Below are 20060 nucleotides of genomic sequence, written 5' to 3'. Positions count from 1 at the left end.
GATTTAAAAAAAAAAAAAAAAAATCCAAGGCCAGGTGTTCAATCAATTAAAGTGAAAACAAAAATTTGGAGTAAAAAGGTAAAGTTGGGCAGGGAATGCTGAATAATTGATCTTGAACCCTAAAGACAATTATGATATGTATTTACCTGATGATAATCTCCTCTGGTTACTTTTGTGGTGGACTACTGGACATGTTTGATAGACTTCTTTCTGCCATGCAGTGTGTGGGAGTCACCGGCTGATTCTCAGCAAATAACCTTAATAGCCAATTAGAAGTAAGCCTGCTGCTACATACTAGACATGCCGCAAGTTATTTGATTGATTCATAACATTTCTAGCTAAGATGAATGCAATATTGTGATTCATTCATTAATTATTCATGCCTGCTGATCTCACACACACACACACACACACACACACACACACACACACACACACACACACACACACACACACACACACACACATAAACAATAGCAGGTGTCCTGCGGTGGAGATCCGCAATATTCAACATCCTTAAGTTAATGGTTCAATGTATATGAACTTTGCTGCTATGGATTAATCCAGATCTCAGTTTTTCTGAGTTATATTGTTTCATCTTTGTGCGTATCAGCGTGCACACAAAAAGAAGCTAGTCAAAATACTGCAGGATAAAGCAAGATTTTGTGAGATCTCAGGTTCTGGTGCTGGCAAGGCCTCAATAATGTGCAGTGTGTGGTATGTTGCCAAAACATGCTGTGTGTGGGTTTGAGAGAATAAAAGAGACGTCTTACACAGATCGAAATAGGAAAATCTAATCTGCAGCTCAGCTCTGTGACTGAAAGAGAGACGTGCATACCCTCGCAAACACGCTTCCTGTGCAGAAAACTACAGTGTGGCAAAGGGCAGACACCAAATCAGAGTTGGTTACCTCAGAGTTGAAAAGCAGCCTCCCAAAGAGGTGCCGGGCCTCTTCCAAGCCTCCTTCCAAATACACAGCCCCTGAAATGAAACACAGGAAACAAGAAACTCACTTTATTTAGTGTGTGTGCAAACAATGTGGGTGTGCTGCAAATTGTGAATCATGCTTTGTACAAAATGTGAAATGTTAAAGCAGCTACCCAACGCAGATTTAATGTTACTGTGAAAAAGCATGTCATTCCACCAGTGCATTATGAGTGTAAAAAATTTCTAGCAAATCTGAGGCAATATCAGCGTTCTCTGCTAATGGAAAACTTAAAATTAATTGAACTCGGCAATGAGTTATAATTGCTTTATTAAAAGTAGGAGTGCATTTTTATTGCTTTTTGACAGTGAAATGACCTCGGGGTTCCAGTGCAGATCCACCTCCCCCTTGTCAGAAAGCAGGAGGAAAGGAGGAGGAGGAGGTAGGCAGAGGTGGTTGCATCACCACTCTGAGATGTAACTGGCTAAGGTCACACAAACCTTGAATTTTGTCATGCTGTACCTTTCTCACATGCTCAGGCATGAATATGGACAGCATATAAAAAATGGACTTGATGGTTTATGGTCTTCTGTTTTTAGGGCTCAAGTTGAGAATTCTGGATCTTGTTTTTGTAAAACAATACGTGAAAAGCAAGAAATCTGCAAAATGGTCAAATATGCCTCAAAGTATGTTCTGCTTTATTGTCAGTTTTACTCTACGCGTGACCATAAATGACAAAATAAACACCATGTTGTATTAAATAAGACTTCAGACTAGTGACTGAGACCATGAACTCATTAAGGTCTCAGTCACAGAGGCCTAGAGACTTGTCAACAACCCTCTTGCAGCCACTGGTGGCTAGTGACAAATGTACATTCCCCAAGTCGTTGGCAAGTGGTTGCTGGAAGTTGGTAGGTGAAACTGGTTGCAAAGAGGTATACAGTGTTGCACCTGAAACCTCCTGTGATTGCTTTGGCCCCAACAGAGAGTTTTGCTTGCCTGTAATTTGCATGGAATATGTTGACTTGTCTGCAAACACTCACCAAGTACTCGCCGAGCTGCAGTGAAACTGAAAAGTGCGTCACAAGCCAGAAACAGGGACGGCCTTCAAAAGAAAGCCTTTTGAAACACGTTGGTTGCAGAAGTAATTGCATTGCATTAACATTCAGCAAATAGTTGGCAAGTGTTTGCAGACAAGTTGGTATCTTCCATGTAAACTACAGGCAACTGTGGCAACCTGCTAGCAATCAAAGCAATCAAAACAAGGTTTTCTACCTAGCAACAGCCTGCAGCCTCCACCGACCACTCACCAGAAATGATGATTTAATCAACATTCACAAACCTTGTTTGAGCAGTTTCATGTAAGATGATTTTTATTTTCCCCCAACCAAAATACATTTGCAAGACCAAATCCAAACAGTGCAGAAGGAAATATGCATCGATTCATGGCTGGAGGCCCACAGATGTGACAGGATGTAAACATTAATGGCGTCCCCCTCAGCTGAGCTGCAATGTAACGGCACTAAACCCCAAATTGCATCCATGCATAATGTGCTCATATATAAGAGTAGAGGTGCTTTGAGTGCTCAGAAAGAGTACATATTGTATACAAATACCAGCCCATTTGCCATTTACTTCCGTAAACTTCAGAAAGTAATGTGAAACTGCTCTTTGTTTGTGGGGTTTTTTTTGGGGGGAATGGCTGAGCCATTATTCCTGAAAAGAGACATTCCTGCTGAGTTTTTCAAATTTATTTTAGGTGGTTTAAGCACTACAAGGTGGGTGCCATTTAGTTTCATTATATTCAATATAAGGCAGACAGACGATATCTTCAAAACTGGGCAACTCACACCAAAAAAATGAAAGAATGAATAGCACTGTGTGCCAAAAGAGAAATATGTTAATGTGATTTCAGAGCGAACACTCCCTCTAAGGTAATGCTGCGTACTTCTGCGGCTGTGAATAGGCCCGAGACACATACAGACATCCTCGAACCCTCCCATGGACAATGTGGACAAAAGTATAATATTTTCTTTGTTACTCGCCTACAATCTTGGACATGAGTGTTGGTGCAGATGTCCACTGAATCAAATCTGAATTGTGAGGGGGTGGGGGATGGGAATTGGGTGGGGTGGGGTGGGGGGTTAAAAAAAAACATTTTGTACATGTGCATTCACCGACACACCAAAGGAACAGGACAAAGGAAGAAATCTGGTTGAAGATTGGTCCCAAAATGAGGAGATCTGCTGTCACAGCAAGCAAAGAACAAGTATTCCAAATTTCTCCCTCTATGGGAATGATATGCAGTTTCTTCATCTTATTCTGTTGCAGCAGTCAGCTCCTTTTCACAAGTCAACTCCCCTTTGTTGTTTTGCTCCTCTACAGTTTCTACTAAAATCAGTGGAACTATCATGGTGCCTTTAAGCTGCATACAACTTCAAACCATCACACTTAGGGTGGCTCATTCAATTTAGAAAGCAATAACCACCTGGCAAATTGGGTATACAATCGTGCAGCGGTTTTTATTATGTGCATAAATGAGCCAGTGGAAATGGGGCGCGGTGCGGTCGCAAGACTAAATGCGCAAACTGCTTTCATGGACGACATCAAAAACATATGAGGGATTCATCATCTGGGGAGGGAAACTGCTTTCAGATGGCTAACAGGCCATTTACACACATACACACACAAACAGTGAAGATGCAGCCTACATAACCAAACCATAAAGAAATACAAACAAACCACCTAGCACAGAGACAAACACAAATGCACTCCCACTCTATGTGCTTTTCATGCCCTTTACTTCTAAACAGAATGGGAAATTACTACCAGCCATTGCCCAAATGTTTGTAAAATTTGATTAAGCCTGCCAACTTTGTCTCACCCAGCAGCCACTTTGGCAAGTAAAACACTCAATCATTTAGACACTCTTTACTAATACAAAAATCTAGTTGAGTGCTAAAGTAATGAAAAGAGCTTGTGAATTCTGGAAGGCAGCAGCCACTGTGGCTATTAGGCAAAAAGTCATTTCTTGCCATGCTTATGACCATCTAAAATCCGAAACACAATAAGCCTATAAATCAATATCTATAAATCTATGTTCCTTTTAAAGTCAGCACAGCAAACCACTAAACCCCTTGCAGATGTGTATCACTGGGAAAGCCCTCTGTAATCTTGGCATGACGGAGGCGAGCGTCTCACTGAGGCCGACCGCAGGAGGCTCTAGAGACAGGAGCGGTTCTTCTACAGGATGTTTTCAACTAAGCAGCAGCACTGAGACTTGTGGTTTTACCATAATGCGGACCTCAGTTCTAGATGCTCCTACAAAGCAGATGTTACCTCTGGAGAGCAGCTGTGGGAGGGTAAGAACGCCCTCCCAAGTCCAACTTCTGAACGTCTTTCAACTATCACTCCTAACACATTCATGTCTGTGAACACTGAGGCTAGGGAAGAGTGGGTGTGGCCGGGAGGCAGCTTTCTTCATGTTCTGATGACACTGCAGATTTGTAAAGTTCCCCAAATGGAGGCTTTAAAGTTGTTGAAATTCAAAGTTTTTTTGCTTCTTATTAGGTTTTCAAAACTTTTTCCAAGTGGAAGGAGAATGTAGGGGTAAGTGGTGAGAAACCAGGAGAGCCTCGAGAGATTTAAAAAGGTATTAAAAATCTCAAAGCAACACCTTTGGTGTCAATCAAAGGGCCCTGTGGATGAAGAAACCAAGATATGCAGTTAAGTCTAGCAAGAACACACTTGACAAGGAGGCTGTCCGTGCAAAAAGTGTGCCCCAAAGCAATCCAATCAAACGAACAACTTGCCGCAATCATTAAACGCAGCTCTGTGCTTCTCGGTCCACCCCATCAGCCTGCAAAGTTGCAGCTGACGCCCTGAATACACACAGCCCACAAAAACGCCCACAACTAAATGCTAGCATCTCTCCACAGCTCATCTTGCAGTAACATCATGCCCTGGCCAAATCACTCTGCAGCCTCAGAGCTCCGGTACATTCAACACTCTAAGTTGTCAACCCTGAATGGGAAGTCAGCATAAAATTCACAAGGGCTACAACTGTAAAACACCTCACAATATCCATGAAAATCACAGCGAGCGTGCATAAATGCCATTATGATTCACTAAGTTTCACAATACCTAATAACAGACCGAAGACCAAAGTTCAGCAGCATTTTCCATGAATCTGAATAGAGTATGAAAGTCTGATTTCCTCCAAATCCCTTGTTAAACGTATTGAGTTTAAGCCTGCAATTTTAGATAACCACCCTGAGAAATGACTCACTACTTAAAAACCTCAAAGTTCAGTGCATTAAATCTGCTTTCTTTCCCCCCCAAGACAGATCACCTATTTGCTATTTTGATAAATTACTTCATAATTTATTCATTGCACTTTATAGCCTGTGTCTTGATTTGTTAGACAGGTTTAATTAATGTGGGTATTGCCTAAACATGACCCAAAACTGGAACTCCCTGTACTGAATTTTATGATGCAATCTGCACTACCCTACCCACACTGTAAAAAAGGCAATAACAAACAAACAATAAGATAAATAATAAATAAATAAATCTTGATTCTTTTACTGAACAAATTAAATACTTAAATGTCGCTTTTAAAGTGAAAATTTAGTTTAGTTTTTTTTTTTTTTATTTAAGTAATGTGCTCTCACTTCAAAAACCTTGTGAAAAATTATTAAAAGAAAAAGAGACAAAACATACAAAAACATTCCAAATACATTCATCCATCTATTCATCTTCTATAAGATGAAGCAAGCTCTTCCAGGACAACACTGACGTGTTCACAAGCAAGCCAAAATACTTTGTCCAGCATGTCGTGGATCTGCCCCAGGGTCTCCTGCTGGTGGGACATGCCTGAAACACCTCACCTTGGAGGAGTCCAGGAAGACTGCCATCTAAACTTGCTCCTTTGCAGAAAACTGGCATATTTACTCAGAGCTCCTCCTGAATGCCCGAGCTCTCTATCCTATCTCTGAGCGAGAGCCCCAGACAGCTTTCGGAGGAAGCTCATTTCTGCTGCTTGAATCTGTGATCTCATTCTTTCAGTTACTAGCCACAGTTTGTGGCCATAGGTGAGGGCAGGACAGGAGTCTGACCAGTAAATCAACAGCTTCACCTTCACACTGCTCAGCTCTCTTTTTAAACACAACAGTCCACTACAACGTCTACAGCACCAATCCCCCTGGCAATCTCCCACTCCACTCTTTCCCCACCCGTGAACCTTGATACGGGATACTTGAACTCCTCCACTTGGACCTGTAACTCCTCCCCGGCCCAGAGAAGGCAATCAAATCTTTTCTGGGTGAGAACCATGACCTCACCCTGTGTGAATTCTCATCCCAGCAGCTTCGCACTCAGCTGTAAATTGCCTCAGTGCGAGCTGGAGGTCACCTCTCAATGCAGCAATAATGACTACATCATCAGTGAAAAGCACAGGCATGATTCTAGGACCACCAAACAGGAAACCTTCCACCCCTTGGCTCTGCCAAGAAATTCTGTCCATAAAAGAACAGAATTTGTGACAAAGGATGAAGTCCAGTGCCCATTGGGAACAAGTCTGACTTACTGCTGGTAATGTTAGCTAAGCTCTTACAGTGCATGTGAAGAGAACAAATAACTTGTAAGGTCATCCTCCCCCAGGACCACAAAACACATGCAGACTGACTGGGCAAAGTCCTACATATCCTCAAGGATCCTTGAGAGAGTAAAACTACCCCAGTGTTCAAGAACCAGGATGAAGGTGCCTCCTGAACTCGAGATACTCTTCTTTGCGGTACAGAGTATAATCCCCCTGAAACTGAAGGAAAAAAAGGGGAAACAACACCCTATTTTCCCAATCCAGAGGCACCATCCCCATCCTCCATGCATTATTGCAAAGGAATGCCAACCAGGACAGTCCCACGACATGCAGAGCCATGATGAACCTCAGCTTTGTGTCTGCAAAATTAAACACTCCTATATCTAATCTTGTGTCACAAACACCTGAATGCATCGACTGATACCTTAAAAAAATATTTGCCCATTTTTTAAAAGGACCAAAACTCAGTTTGTCTTCATAAAAACTGAATTTTTCTGCCCTTTATTTCATGTATCAGGCTTTAAAGGGCTAACCAAGCTTTAATCCAGTGCTGTGCAGAAGATATCAGTCATGGCCAGAGAAGGCCAGCGTCTAATGAATCTCCACATTGTCACAAGTCTAATTCAGACAGCCGTGCCGACTGTATAGCGTTATGTTTAGGAATGAAATTCCAATGTCTGTGGGCTTTCAGTGACCAATAAAAACCCAGAGTCAGGGGCATATGAAACACCAGCGGCTGACAGACACATTAATAACCTAGAATGAATTATTCAAAAACGCTCAGGCTCTAATCCATCAAATAATATATTAAGCTCCCTCTCAGCTCAATGGGGGATGAAGCAGCAGACGGACAGGGAGAGCAACACATTAAAGGCAAAAATAATAAAATAAATAAACAAAACCAAAACATAAAAATAGAATTTTTCACCGCAGCGGTGACAAAAGCAGTCGGAGTGCATTATAACATCAGTCTCAAAAATGAGGCTCAGAGCGAGGGGTGAGATGGAGAAACAAAAGAGGGCACGCATGAAACCAACTCCACCACTGCTACCATCACAGCAATTAACAAAAGGAGCAGTTCTCACTCAATGAATACACCGGGCACATTGTGTATGAATCTGATATTCAGCAAGTGAGAGATAATCCTTTCTCTGCATTCTTTTAATAGGAAGAGCTTAGAGAGGGGCCTCACAAAGGTTCACCATCTGTATCCCCCATGGCTGCTGGCAGCGTATAATCCACAGATCAACTGTACAAGGAAATTAGGGCCATAAAACAGAGTGGGGCCTCTTTTCTTCTTCTCTCAATTCTTTTCAAACAGTTTGGTAGGAAGGAAGCGACGAGGCTTATCAGCGAAGAGGACCTGAGAGGAAAACGGGAGGGCAACAGGCGTGCAGAGTTTCTATGAATAAGCAGTGGGAGAAAGTGGTTTCTAAAGACGAAGAGGTAAAGTGGGCAAGAGTAAAAGTACAGAAGGAGAGGGTGAGAGCGAGCGATTGGGGGGAGGCGGTGGTACAGAATAGGAGGTGCGCAGGCCAAAAGAGCCCAAATGAGAATGGCCCACTCCGGCAGAAGTTAATGACGAGGGATCAGAAAAGCAAGATTTCCATTCAACACTTTGAATTATTCAGGGTTGCAGGGCACCTATTTGCATTGCAGATGCCTTTGCTTTCCATTCCTCTACTGCTCTCCCTCCATTCGTCCTCTCTCCAGCTCTCTCCCTTCCTTTCTCTCTCTGTCTCGAGCAAGAGAATGGCCCTGCCTCAGGGTTAGGAGATAGACACATTCTCAGCTCCACGGAGAGAAAGCTTTGCCCATGCAAAGCAGGAGATTATCTGGCATTTCCCACACAGCCCAGGTTCAGTGGTCACTGTGGCAGAGAAACAAATAAAACAAAGGTCAGAAAACATGCATAGTAAGCCATTAAAGCTATCTGCCAGGGCCTTGGAAATATTATGAGCATGTCATATTCCATCATGGCTTTCAAAAGGAGAGCGCATGGAAAGAGGCCCATTTGAATTCGACACATGAGTATGCCGAAGGGAGAAAAAAAAAAAGATGTTAAAAAGAGGGAAGGAAAAAAGAAAATCAAAAAAAAATTACGGTAACTTCAGACAACAAGGCAGCGACACATCTGCAAGTGCATGTCTGTTGATGTGGCGCCTGCTGCTTTTGCAAAAGTGGTGGTTTGACGTCTCTGTCAGAGGGAGCGGTGTGCGTGAGGATGAAATGATAGCGCTCGCGTGCGCCTCGTACCATCCTACGGCACGTGCGAGCAATCCCAGTTTGTCTTGTGAAGAGAAAGAAGTGCTCTGTTCGAGAGAGAGAGAGAGAGAGAGAGAGGGAGAGAGGGAGAGAGAGAGAGAGAGAGGGAGAGGGAGAGAGGGAGAGAGAGAGAGTGTGCTGTGGGGCTGCAGGGTGAGGATGAGAAAGGAGGAGGAGGAGGAGACGAGATGACAGAGTGACAGCATGACTCATCATCTTCGTGGCACATCTTTCACCTAATAACACCCAAACTCTAGATCACAGAGGGGGGGGAACAGAGAAAGATGGAGGAACGCAAAGGGATATAAAGAGTAAGTCAGAGACAAGGGAGGGTGGAGACAGATCGACGGCTCGACAACAAGGTCTTAAAGGAGGCGTTTGAGTTAAAAAAAAAAAAAAAACTGAAATGAAGATGACAAAAGGCTCGGTGAAAGTAGAGGAGCAACATCAGACAGCATTCTCGATGCAAGCGACTTTGAATGCCTTGGATTTTTGTGTACGTGTGCATGTTGCGCCCCTCGGCGTGCGTGTCTGCGGTGAGCGGGAAGAGGAGAGAGGGGTGGGCGATATTTTTTGAGTTAGCAATCCAAAACCCATCACCACAGGGTGCTCTCTGACAGCAAGTTTTCTCACAGGTTCCTTTATAACAGGAACCCTGTTTATTCATCACTTTTCTAAAGATGAAATCTGAGATAAAAGGTGGTGGGGGGGGGCAGAGACGAGAGGCATCCAGTGCCGCGGCCCTGCTGCCTTGCTCGGATGTGTGCAGCAATGAGGCGGCGACAGCCACGGGACAGAATAGATTATAACTTTGTCTCTGCCGATAATGAACCCGCTACAAGTATGAGGCCGCAGGGCCAACAGGGGGCCACGATGCCAGTCAGCACTTTCCCCTGCCGCTCTGCTGTTTTCATTGAGAGGGAGGGAGGCGAAGAAGATCTCTTTAAAGTCACCCACTTTCTGTATCTATCATCAGGGGAGCGCAGAGATGGCTGAACTGGTTCAATCAAGATGGTGATAAGATGGGGAAAGCTGCCGACTCTGCAGCTCTCCAGGAGTGAGGCTTAGCTTAGCGCTGCCCATGGGGTTGGATGAAGAGAGGGAGACGGTCCCCACCAAGAGATTTTTGCGTGTAATGTGTGTGGTTTCCAGCACAGGGTCTTAATCACTGCACAAACCCTATAACTGAGCTGCTGGAGAGATGAATAGCGAGCTTGTGTGTGTTTTTGGTGCGGGCGAAGGAGAGCAGCTCTCTGGGGATTGCATGTCCAGTCAGAGGTCAAACCGCATCTCCTGAGATCAATAAAAGCTGTGTAATGTTCCAAGAGCCTAATGGGAGATCCGCTGCTGCTATTTACACGGCTTAACACGCACCAAAAAAAAATGAAATGCATTATGAAAAGGTTCAGTTTCATTCAAAGCATGTGAATTAAACACATTTATGCATTAAAGCGTTTTCAGTATGTGCTGATGCAAAGTCCACTAAAACTCGACTATTAAACCCCCCTACAAATATGTGTGCTGTGTTTACACAAGCGAAGAGAAAGTATTTGTTTTCAGTATATGTAAATCTACCCTTTTAGGAATAGATTTACATATTTAGTTCGCTCAAAATGCATTCCTCTGTTTTGTTCTCCTGCCCGATCATCATCCCGGCTTCTCAGGGGAATCTCACCCATCAGAGCCTCAAAGCAGTTGGCCATGGCGTGCCGCAAGTCCGATTCCCGGCACAGATCCGGTCCGTGAGCGTAGAGCATGAAGCGATCCAGCTCCAGTTTCTGCAAATGAACAAATGCATTCACATGAGTTTGTTGCCACCAACACCTCGCTAATACCCACTAAAAATGATGACTTTTTTTTTTTTTTTTGGATTCCACACTTTCATAGGCTTTTATATAAGAGTCCAAAAAACTCAGGGGAAATGAAAAAGATTGCCTGCCCTTGCTGGAAAAGGTTCTACTTCATGGCACTGACAGATGTGCTCATGTGCTGTCCAGCTGTGGCATGAAGCACTAAGCCGGCACAGGAGGAGAATGTTCACACATGTGCATACACGCACACACGCTCACGGGCACGCTAGATAATCCCAAGATAAAACGTGAAATAACACTGTGGTGACCTTCATTCAGTCTGCAAAGTAGTTCTTTTACTAGGAGCTACTTTCTTTAAAACAGCATGCATCAGTACAGCAAACCTAGCAAAGAGAAATGGACTTTGAGCAGCAGCTCAAAATGTCATACTTTACTTTAAACATATCATTGTGCTTTATAGAGCTATCTGGATAACGTGTCCATGTCCTGATTGTTTAATAGGATATTGATGCATGCGAGGTGCAGCATGCAGCAAAGTGGCCAGTGAGAAAGTGCCAAAAGCTGCAGTTCCCCTAATGGCCACTGGAGGCTTTAAAAGCGAGCCAATCCTCATAGATTGAAACCAATTCAAGTTCTGGTTTTAACCACAATAAGCGCCACATTTGCATTTCATTATAAGAGCAATGTAATGCTTTTTATTATTGGAGTGTTGTATTATAATAGTTATGAAGTTTAGCACTCACTAAGAGACCTGATGTTTGTGGATCTGAACATTTCCATGATAACAACGACCTCAACCAATCAGAGTTTCACTTTAGGATCGTGGGTAGAATGGTTCACTTCTGTGACAATGCAAACAACATGCATTTTTCCTAAAACATCAGATAATTACACAGACTTGCACATGCCTTTATTTCACAATGTCATACCTTGCAGTTAGTCTGCTTTGGATGGTTACAATATTATGACTCAATCAAAATCATTATGGAGAATATGAATGGGATTTTAACAACCAGAACTTCGCTGCAGGCACAGTAGCAATTCTTGGGAATCGTGTATGGTCGGATGGATGCTTCACCGTGGCATTAGCTCGTGGGTCTTTTGGCTGAATGAGCTAAAAACAGCATTTATCAGTCAGGCTCTACATGCCAACACTAATTAATGTGGAAGAGCCCAACACTAGGTCAACAATAGTCCATGGCTGCACCTTGATAACCAAGCTTGCTAGCATTAGCTGTTAACTTCAGCACTGGGGAAAAAAAAAAAAAATGCACGATGGCCACTAAAGTGCTAAACTTGATCCTTCAGACTAGAACTGCAGTAACCGGTGGACTAAATGCAGTAATAAGATTAAAGTGCTCCAAGCTTACATCACTGATGCAGGCCTTTAAATACTAAATGTCTACACAGTAAAACTAAGTTTTTTGGTGTGATAAAACTGTGTGGCAATACAGCACGTCGCAAATAATAATCTGCATAGGTTGCATATAATGTGACTGGGCGCTGTGATGTGAGAGACTGTGGGTCAGGCAAACTTTCTGCAACTGTTTCTCTGAGCCAAGTCGAAAGTAGCCCAACTTGACTTTACTGGCAGTGCACTACAGACAACAAAAAACAGTCAGGGTGCTATTTAATTATGGCTGATAACTGTTGGTGGTATCCCACCCCCGGTGATTGCACACACAAATTAAATCACAATTCATAAATACTCCAACTCAGAGGGAACCCGTTCTGACTTTTAAGCCTTCCAAGTGAAGTGGCGGATTGTGCCGTTGCTCACTCAAGATATTTTTTGAAAGATAATTGCGAGTGTTCTTGAGCAGACGGCTTTAGAGGAGCCTGGTAAACAACTTGGCAACGTTGAACACTGTATCACACTCACTTTACCGCGAGCGGCAAATTGAAACAAGCCAAACTGCTACACAGCACTAATGCAGATTCGGGCGGCTGCATCTTTGTATTCAGCAGGGAGCAACATGAAAGATTGAAGTTTTTAATTGCTTTCTCCACATCACGGGACGATTATTGTTGTGTTCTTTACAAACATGCCAGTGAGTACAGCTTGGCTCTACAACGCTGCCAGCAAGAGAGAGAAGGAGGGAAGCAAGGGGGCCTAGCGATAACAGGAACTGGAGAGTGTTTCAGGAAGACCTCTGGGGGCCCATAGGGACCCCAGCCGCACTCGTCTAGTCCTCCAAAACAAGAACCTTTTAACTCCAATTACAAACCTGAGGGGGCAAAAACGGGGTAGTAATGGCAGCAAGACAAAATTACTCTTTTCCCCTGTGCCTGCTTAGAAAGGAGCAAAGTCATAACAGCAAGACAGAAAACAATAAGACTGTCTCCAGCATGCTCTCCTGTCAAATCTGACACCTTACACCATTTTGACCCGCGGAGGAAGGACTTGTAATGAGTTGGAGGAGGTCGAGGGGAGGTTTACCTTGGCTAGCATGGCCAAGTGCTGGTTCTGCACGATGGCTGTTCTGTAGGTGGCCAGGCCGCCCTCCTCTAAACTGGGAAAAAGGTAGTACAGGTGAACACTGCGAAAAGAGAAAATCAAACACAGAACAGTTCGAGTCAGTTCAGTCTCCGACATCACGATTTTTAGTGCACACTTAAAAATTTCTCATCTGAAAAATGATAAATATGATCTACTGAAAGTTACTGCTCAGACCAACAAACATGTGCAATGAAGAAAAGTCAGCCTACAACTGTCCAAATCAGCGATGACAAACAGACAGTCCACCTGCCAGCACCAGCCCACCAAAAGATCTAATTCAGTCCAATGGATGGCTTTGCAGAGGAGGGCGTCATTTTGGACTGCAGTTTGTGTTGCAGGTTGTTATAAATACCAGAAACCAGCGTCACCGTGCTGTATTTTTCTTTCAAGGATGCACTGTCCAATGGTCCAAGTACCAGCGTTTGTTGAAGTTGCCTCTGTTCTTCAGCACAATTGCTTTTTATGACATAGTCATGAAAAAGCAATCTATTTCCATTTTTTTGTGTGTGTGTCAGTGAGCACGAATTCATGAGTAATACATTTCAATAGGAAGTATTTGTCACTTCTGCAGTATGTATTTTATTTTAGCTGATCATGGCAATGAAACAAACAAAGCTTTAAAAGACCTGACAACAACCTAACCTGCAGGTTTTTAATGCCTAAACCTCACAAACTAACTGAACGTAACCGAGCAACATATTTTGAATTAATAACATGTTTAAAAATGATTCAAATGACATATAAAAATAAAAAAAAAAAAACTGTGTATGACTCAAACTGGAGTGAGCAGCGAAATGACACTCCACTCTCAATATGCACCCCTTTTTTTTTTTTTTTTTGCCTTTTAAAAGTTGAAAATATTCATTTCGTGCACACGGACACGAACGAGCACATGTGAGGATGGACGCAAAAACAATGCTGGATGTAAGAAAATGTCTTAATCAATAGATTAAAAGGATGCGACTGCTTCACAAACTGCCGTGAGACTGTACTGTTTGTCTGTTGGCATAACAAGATAACGCTTACATCTTGTAGTGCCTGATGTTTCTTGTTGTGTCGTATTAATTTTGCATTAGTGACGTGTTTAAAGACTTTAAAAGGTGAAATAAATAATTAAATGATGCTGATGACTGCTGCATCCCTAAATCCCTTTCAAATGCTACTTCCTCTCTCCTGGCTCTGCACAAACCCAATTCGGAAAAGGTCGGGACGCTGAGTGAAAATCTGCTTCGTTGTGTTTTTAATCTGTATTTTGTTGCATCACCCATAACCTCACGCAGGTGAGTTCATTTGATTTTGGTTTTATGCTACGTCTTTGTTGCTGTTTTGTGTTTAACTTTCTTTTTGATTTGATTTGACCATTTTATTGATTAGTATCTGCCTATTAGCAAATCAGATCATACTTACAGCTTGCAGTAACTTGTTACTTGTTTCAGTAAGTCTGCATTAGCAAGGTGTTTAAAGATGGTTTGATGGGGGAAATAAAAGTCTTTAAAAAGGTGGAATAACCAATGACATAATGCAAACTAAATACAATAACCTATATTTTCTACTGGCCAAACTGATACTGAGCCACAATTTTAATGAACGCTCCCTGTCTAATTCATTTTAAATGTTATTTCTTCTGGATTTTCTTTAATTTGGTTCATTTTTATACCCCTTTTTCTTCCCAAGCCAGAGGTCTGAATCATCACCAGTTTTGCATATTTGTTCCTGACAAAGAAACGTGCAAGGCCCCAAAAATGAATTGGTTAAGTTGAGAAGCCATTTTTGACTGATGAAAGCAAACTGCCTATTTTCCCCCTTAAAATGCTCATCAGGGGCACCTGGGTGGATTAGTGGTGAAGCCGGTGACCACGTACACACGCCGTGTTGCGCTGCGGGCGGCGCGGGTTCGCGTCCCGGCCTGTCGCCAATTTGCCCGCGTGTCTTCCCCTGTATGTTTCCCCCATTTCCTGTCTCTCTCATCAGCTGTTTTGAAAATGAAGGATTTGACAAATGTGACATTGTCAGGATGTACTTATACTTGTTCAGACTAAAACAGTGGATTTTTAAAAAAAAAAACTTGTCATACAGGACTTGAAATCAAATTGTGCTGCACGTGGCCTCTGAGCTAAAATGAGTTTGACAGCCCTGGTCGGTCTGAAAAGTTTAATGCGCTTTCACGCTGCCTCATCCTGCCTTTTCCAAACTCTTCAAGACCAACTAATTAATTTTCCCAAGATATCCAGCCTTTCCAGGTCTGTGCTGGAACCCAGAAATGGCGGCGGACGCTTCAGTAGTTCCACAGCTGGGTTCCGCGTGAGCAGGTTCCATTTTCATTATGGTCCGGCGTCTCCCTAACTGCGGCGTGTCATTTGATTTCATTTGAATTAAAACAGGCCATTTAATTCAGTCATTTCTAATCAATGCAAAGCCAGGAAAGCAGGTGGCGTTCTGTTTTTCCAAATTCACGAGAGGTCCATTTGTCAGGGTATTGTGATCTTAGTGTGGAAACAAAACACTTGGAATTAATAAAACCCACTTAGTGTAATGGAAAATAATGAGACCAGAGACTCTTAGTTTGCTAGGCGAAGTGTCAGTCACACAAACTGAAGGACTGGACTCCGCAGCAATCTTCAGGTAGGAAAACATACTATATCTATATCTCTGTTTATTAATTGCCTCCACCAACTGTGGCTCTTTCCAGACGTGGACTCTGAAGCTCATCTACAGTCTGTTCCTAATGTGCTCTTTCTTACATGTTCTGCAGTACTTTCTGGCCCAAAAATAAAGAAACTGAATCAATGCGTCCACCCGTGCCTTGGTTTTCTTAACACAGTTCCAAACATGACTTTCCAAGCATTCATCTTTAATAATTCTTACTAATTTAAAACACCTGGACTTAAATAGCTCCTTATGATGAAATATTTACTCACAAATATTGCACGTGGGCTTATTTTCTTTACATCATCTGCTTACCCTTGTAAAAAATATATATATATATATATATATATATTCTCGCGGCTCCCCTCTGCCCAACACTGACTCCCAGCACTGGAGCTATTCAAATGTGCAAAATATTCTGTTGGCTGGACAGCAGAGACACAGATAGCCTCCAAGGGCAGTGCACGCTGGAGGTGCACGAGGCAGTTGGCCGAATCTGCTGTACCCATTTAACTGGACAAGAGGCTGATAAATAATTCAGAGGGCCAGAGCGTAGGCCAAGCATGTCTCGTCAGACACTAACAATCAAAGAAGGAAGGCAGAGGAGGGGGGGGCGGGGGAGTAGCAAAACATGCCCGGAGATACCGAGAGAAACGGAGGCTAACCACCTTCTTTGTAACACAGTTCCTGGTGCATAAGGAGCTCCAGCAGTATCCTTTGTAACTCAGTGTCAGCTCCTATTAAGGTTTAATCCTGTTCCTGGATGTTATGGAAGTGCTAGCATCGAGGGTTACAAATTAAATTCTGGTAGCAGAAGTTATGCTGCTGGGCAAATGGAAATCTGATAAAAATCTATTCTTCCTTTCTATGTGCATGTATGCGTGTGAAGGCTACACCTCGCGGAGAGAGAAAAGCCCTCTTCTTGTATGTTACAGCATTTACGCTCAGAGACGGAGGAGGAGGAGAAGGAAGTGATGTAACAGTGAGAAAGGACATTTTGTTGCATCGGTATTTGGACAACTTTGCCTCTGTGCACCACCGCAGCGGAGTTTAAAATCAAGCCAACAAAATGTGACTGAAGTCCAAATTTTCAGCTTTAATTCAAGGGGTTTAACAAAAGCGCAAATTAACAAGATTTATATTATTTTTATCCTAATAATATAAATATAATTTCAGTTTCTTTGGCAAAAGAAACTCTTGATTTGCTTCTGCAGTACACTTTGGGTCATTATCCATTTACACTGTGAAGTGCTGTCCAATCAATTTTGCAGCATTTGGCTCAATCTAAGCAGAGGGTGTCGCCCTGAAATCATCATCAGATGCCGTAACGCTTCAGAGAATGTGGTATGCTTCGGATCACGAGCTGTTCCTCTGCTCCTCCACACTTTTCTCGTCATTCCGGTACAAGTTCATCCTGGTTTCTGTCAAAAGAACCTTTTTCAGCCTAATGACAGCCCTCCCTCACTTGCACTGACATCTCTTTGTACCTCATATTAAGAGCTCCAATAAAAACCTACCAGATGCAAGTTCAACACCTGGAATCAACCCCAGACCTTAATCTGCTTATTTTGTCAAGAAATAACAAGGGAACATGCCTCAGTTGCGTCAAACTACTTCTGAGCCTCTGATTCAAAGGATTCATTAGCTGCCATTTTTATACATAGTTCCCTGGTTTCAAAGCTTAAAGTCTGCACTTCAATCACATCTTGATCGTTTGATTTTAAACACTGTCGTGGTGTTGAAAGTCAAAATTACAAAAGAAAATGTGTCACTGTCCAAAAACTTGTGATCTAACTGTAGCTATTACTAATCGCTGCCCTTTTCTTACATGTTGTAGTATTTCCGCTCAGAGGTGGAGGAGGAGGAGGAGGAGGAAGTGGCAGAACAGCGAGGAGGTAGGTGGGCAGCTACCTTGAGATTAGTAGCAGCTATATATAATGAGCAGTCTGCACTGTGCTTAGGTAAGTACTGGACAGCAGCGTCCGCACTTGCCTGGCAGTCAATAACACAGTCAGCATTCCAGACAGCAATTCCAGACAGCTAATTGCAAGTTGTCATGGAGAATTTCAGGCTGTTAAAATAGGTTGAGGGCAGCGTGAGGGGTAAGGTGGAGGAGGTGGGAGGGGTGGGGTTTACATCCCAGTTCCAATTACCAGTAAATCACTGTCTTCAATGGGTTGAAAGTATGGAGAAGAGCGTGGCTGTGACAGACGAGGATAGATGTAGACAACGAGAAAGAGGGAGAAATGGAGTGAGAAGGTGAAAAAGGAAAAAGGAGACAAAGGCCGATAGTGTTCTCGTCTGCTTCAATTAGCGCGGGCGTCTATCAAAGACTCGCGTGCGCTTTCTCACCTGGTGAGGAATTCGACAACAGCATCACCGAGGAACTCCAGTCTCTCGTTGTGATTGATCCTACGGATGGGGAGGAGATGAAGGAAGGACAGGTGGAGATGTTAGGATATTTGAAGAGGTAGCCGGAGAGATAGACTTCTCGCACAGGCATACGCACTCTCTCTCTCTCTCTCTCTCTCTCTCTCTCACACACGCGCACGCACGCACACACACGCACGCACGCATGCACACACACACACACACACACACACACACACACACACACACACACACACACACACACACACACACACACACACACTCCTGCTCACCTTCTAAATCCCTTGCTTTCACAGTTAAAGTTAATTTTCTTGTCAGCAGGCCTGCCAGGTATATTAATCACAAGAATCGTCCCTTTGATTGCTCCTGTGGTCAGTGATAGTATGAACAGATATGTGCCCGCGGGCAGCCTACCTGGAAGGGGAGGGGTCATCCTGTCCCAGACGAGACATGATGTTAATCAATGTGTTAATTCCTAGAAAAGAATTAAAAAGTCCCCGGGTTGTAGGGTTAGAGATGCCTGATAGCAATGAGTGGTCATTTTACAGTGAGAAACATTTGGGAAGCACACCTTTTTTCCTCATGTACATGTGGTGGACCTTTCTGTCTCCATATTTAGGTTGGCGGATGCCGCAGTTGGACAGAGAGTTGCGGGCGTGGTCGGGATTCATGCCAAAGTTAAGGTGATGACTGGGGTGGGTTAAGGCCAGCTAAAGGAGAGGAAAGATCAGCAAAGATTAAAAAGGGTGTATATTTTAACACTTTTTATACCACGGGAATGTTTCTTAAGTCGCTTTCACACTTGAATTCTGGAAAAAGTTGGACAATCTGGTCGGGATGTTGATTGAAGTCCTATTACGTAGAACATGGCAGGAGGTACTCTCCTTCAGATGTGTTCCCACAAATGAAAATATCTTCAGTCTGTCTCAAATTGGACACTTACGGAAATTATGTAGTTCCTTGTGCAGTTTGTGAATTCCTACAGGGCAGTGTTGTCTGAAATTGAACACTGAATTGTTTATGTTCCATAAATAAAGACTGCAAATTTTGACTGGGATTGTCATGCTAGAATTTTGCAATATTTGCAACTTATTGAGGCCCTGACAGCACATATTACAATGTTCTCTTAAGATAAAAAAATAATTCTTTAACACACATACAACACCAAATAATACCGCTAAAGAGGTAACGTCACTGATTGAAATGATCTGCCATGGTTAGCTAGGTAGTTCGTATTGACATCACCATCCACAGTGACGATGTCTCGTTCTACCACTGGCTAAAAAGTGTGGTGGGTCCCTCCCTTTCAGAGCCAAAATGGTGACTACTGAGGGTGAAAAATATGCAGTGTTACACTTGTAGGGCACTACATGTTGCTGTACCTGACCATCCTCTGATGACAGACAGACATCAACAAGCCTGTCATTTTTTTTTTTGTTGTTATCGCATGGACTTGTCTGCGGAGGTGCCACCCTACAACGCAGGCGCCTTTTAGATGGACTTCAATAAGGAGTTAAAGAATAACATGACTGACTGCTCGTCTGAGGTGTCTCCAGCTGTCTGTGTCACCAACAAGAGTAAAATCGCTGTTTTATACTTTCCTCATCTGTGAGCCTTCTAGGGTCCAAGTGACATCAATTTCATCATCAGTGAGCAAGTGTGAGGCTCTGCCAGTTTTTTGTGACTGGCAGACTCGTCCACAGAGACTTTACACTACAATGCACGAACTATGCACGTGCCCAAAAGGTGGATTTCAAAGAAGAATAACAGGAATGACTGCTGACCTTGGTGTCTACAGCCGTCTGTGTCAAAATAGCAAATCTAAGTTTGGTAGTACGCAATTTGAAATATATTTGCTTGATGTAAGCAGTAGTTCTGAGTGTACAGCGCAGACATCCAGGACACACGATGCACATTCACTGG

At 43.1% G+C, this 20060-nt stretch overlaps 1 protein-coding gene across 2 annotated transcripts in view; it reads right to left on the bottom strand.

Annotated features, from left to right (window-relative positions):
- The window catches only part of drosha (drosha ribonuclease III), a 126841-nt gene that overhangs the window by 53457 nt on the left and 53324 nt on the right, over window positions 1–20060 (bottom strand). Inside the window, exons 18-24 of one of the 2 annotated variants that reach the window (XM_030757289.1) lie at window positions 18709–18847; window positions 18552–18612; window positions 18410–18460; window positions 18099–18158; window positions 13041–13140; window positions 10465–10567; window positions 911–981 (exon numbers count right to left, since the gene is read on the bottom strand). In XM_030757289.1, the coding sequence (XP_030613149.1) occupies window positions 911–981; window positions 10465–10567; window positions 13041–13140; window positions 18099–18158; window positions 18410–18460; window positions 18552–18612; window positions 18709–18847 (585 nt within the window). The remainder of the gene's footprint in view (window positions 1–910; window positions 982–10464; window positions 10568–13040; window positions 13141–18098; window positions 18159–18409; window positions 18461–18551; window positions 18613–18708; window positions 18848–20060) is intronic. The other variant, XM_030757290.1, reaches the window with a different exon arrangement.

This window comes from Archocentrus centrarchus, chromosome 20, assembly GCF_007364275.1.
Source record: "Archocentrus centrarchus isolate MPI-CPG fArcCen1 chromosome 20, fArcCen1, whole genome shotgun sequence".
Taxonomy (NCBI): Eukaryota; Metazoa; Chordata; class Actinopteri; order Cichliformes; family Cichlidae; genus Archocentrus; species Archocentrus centrarchus.
This window is presented reverse-complemented; position numbering and strand designations above follow the sequence as displayed.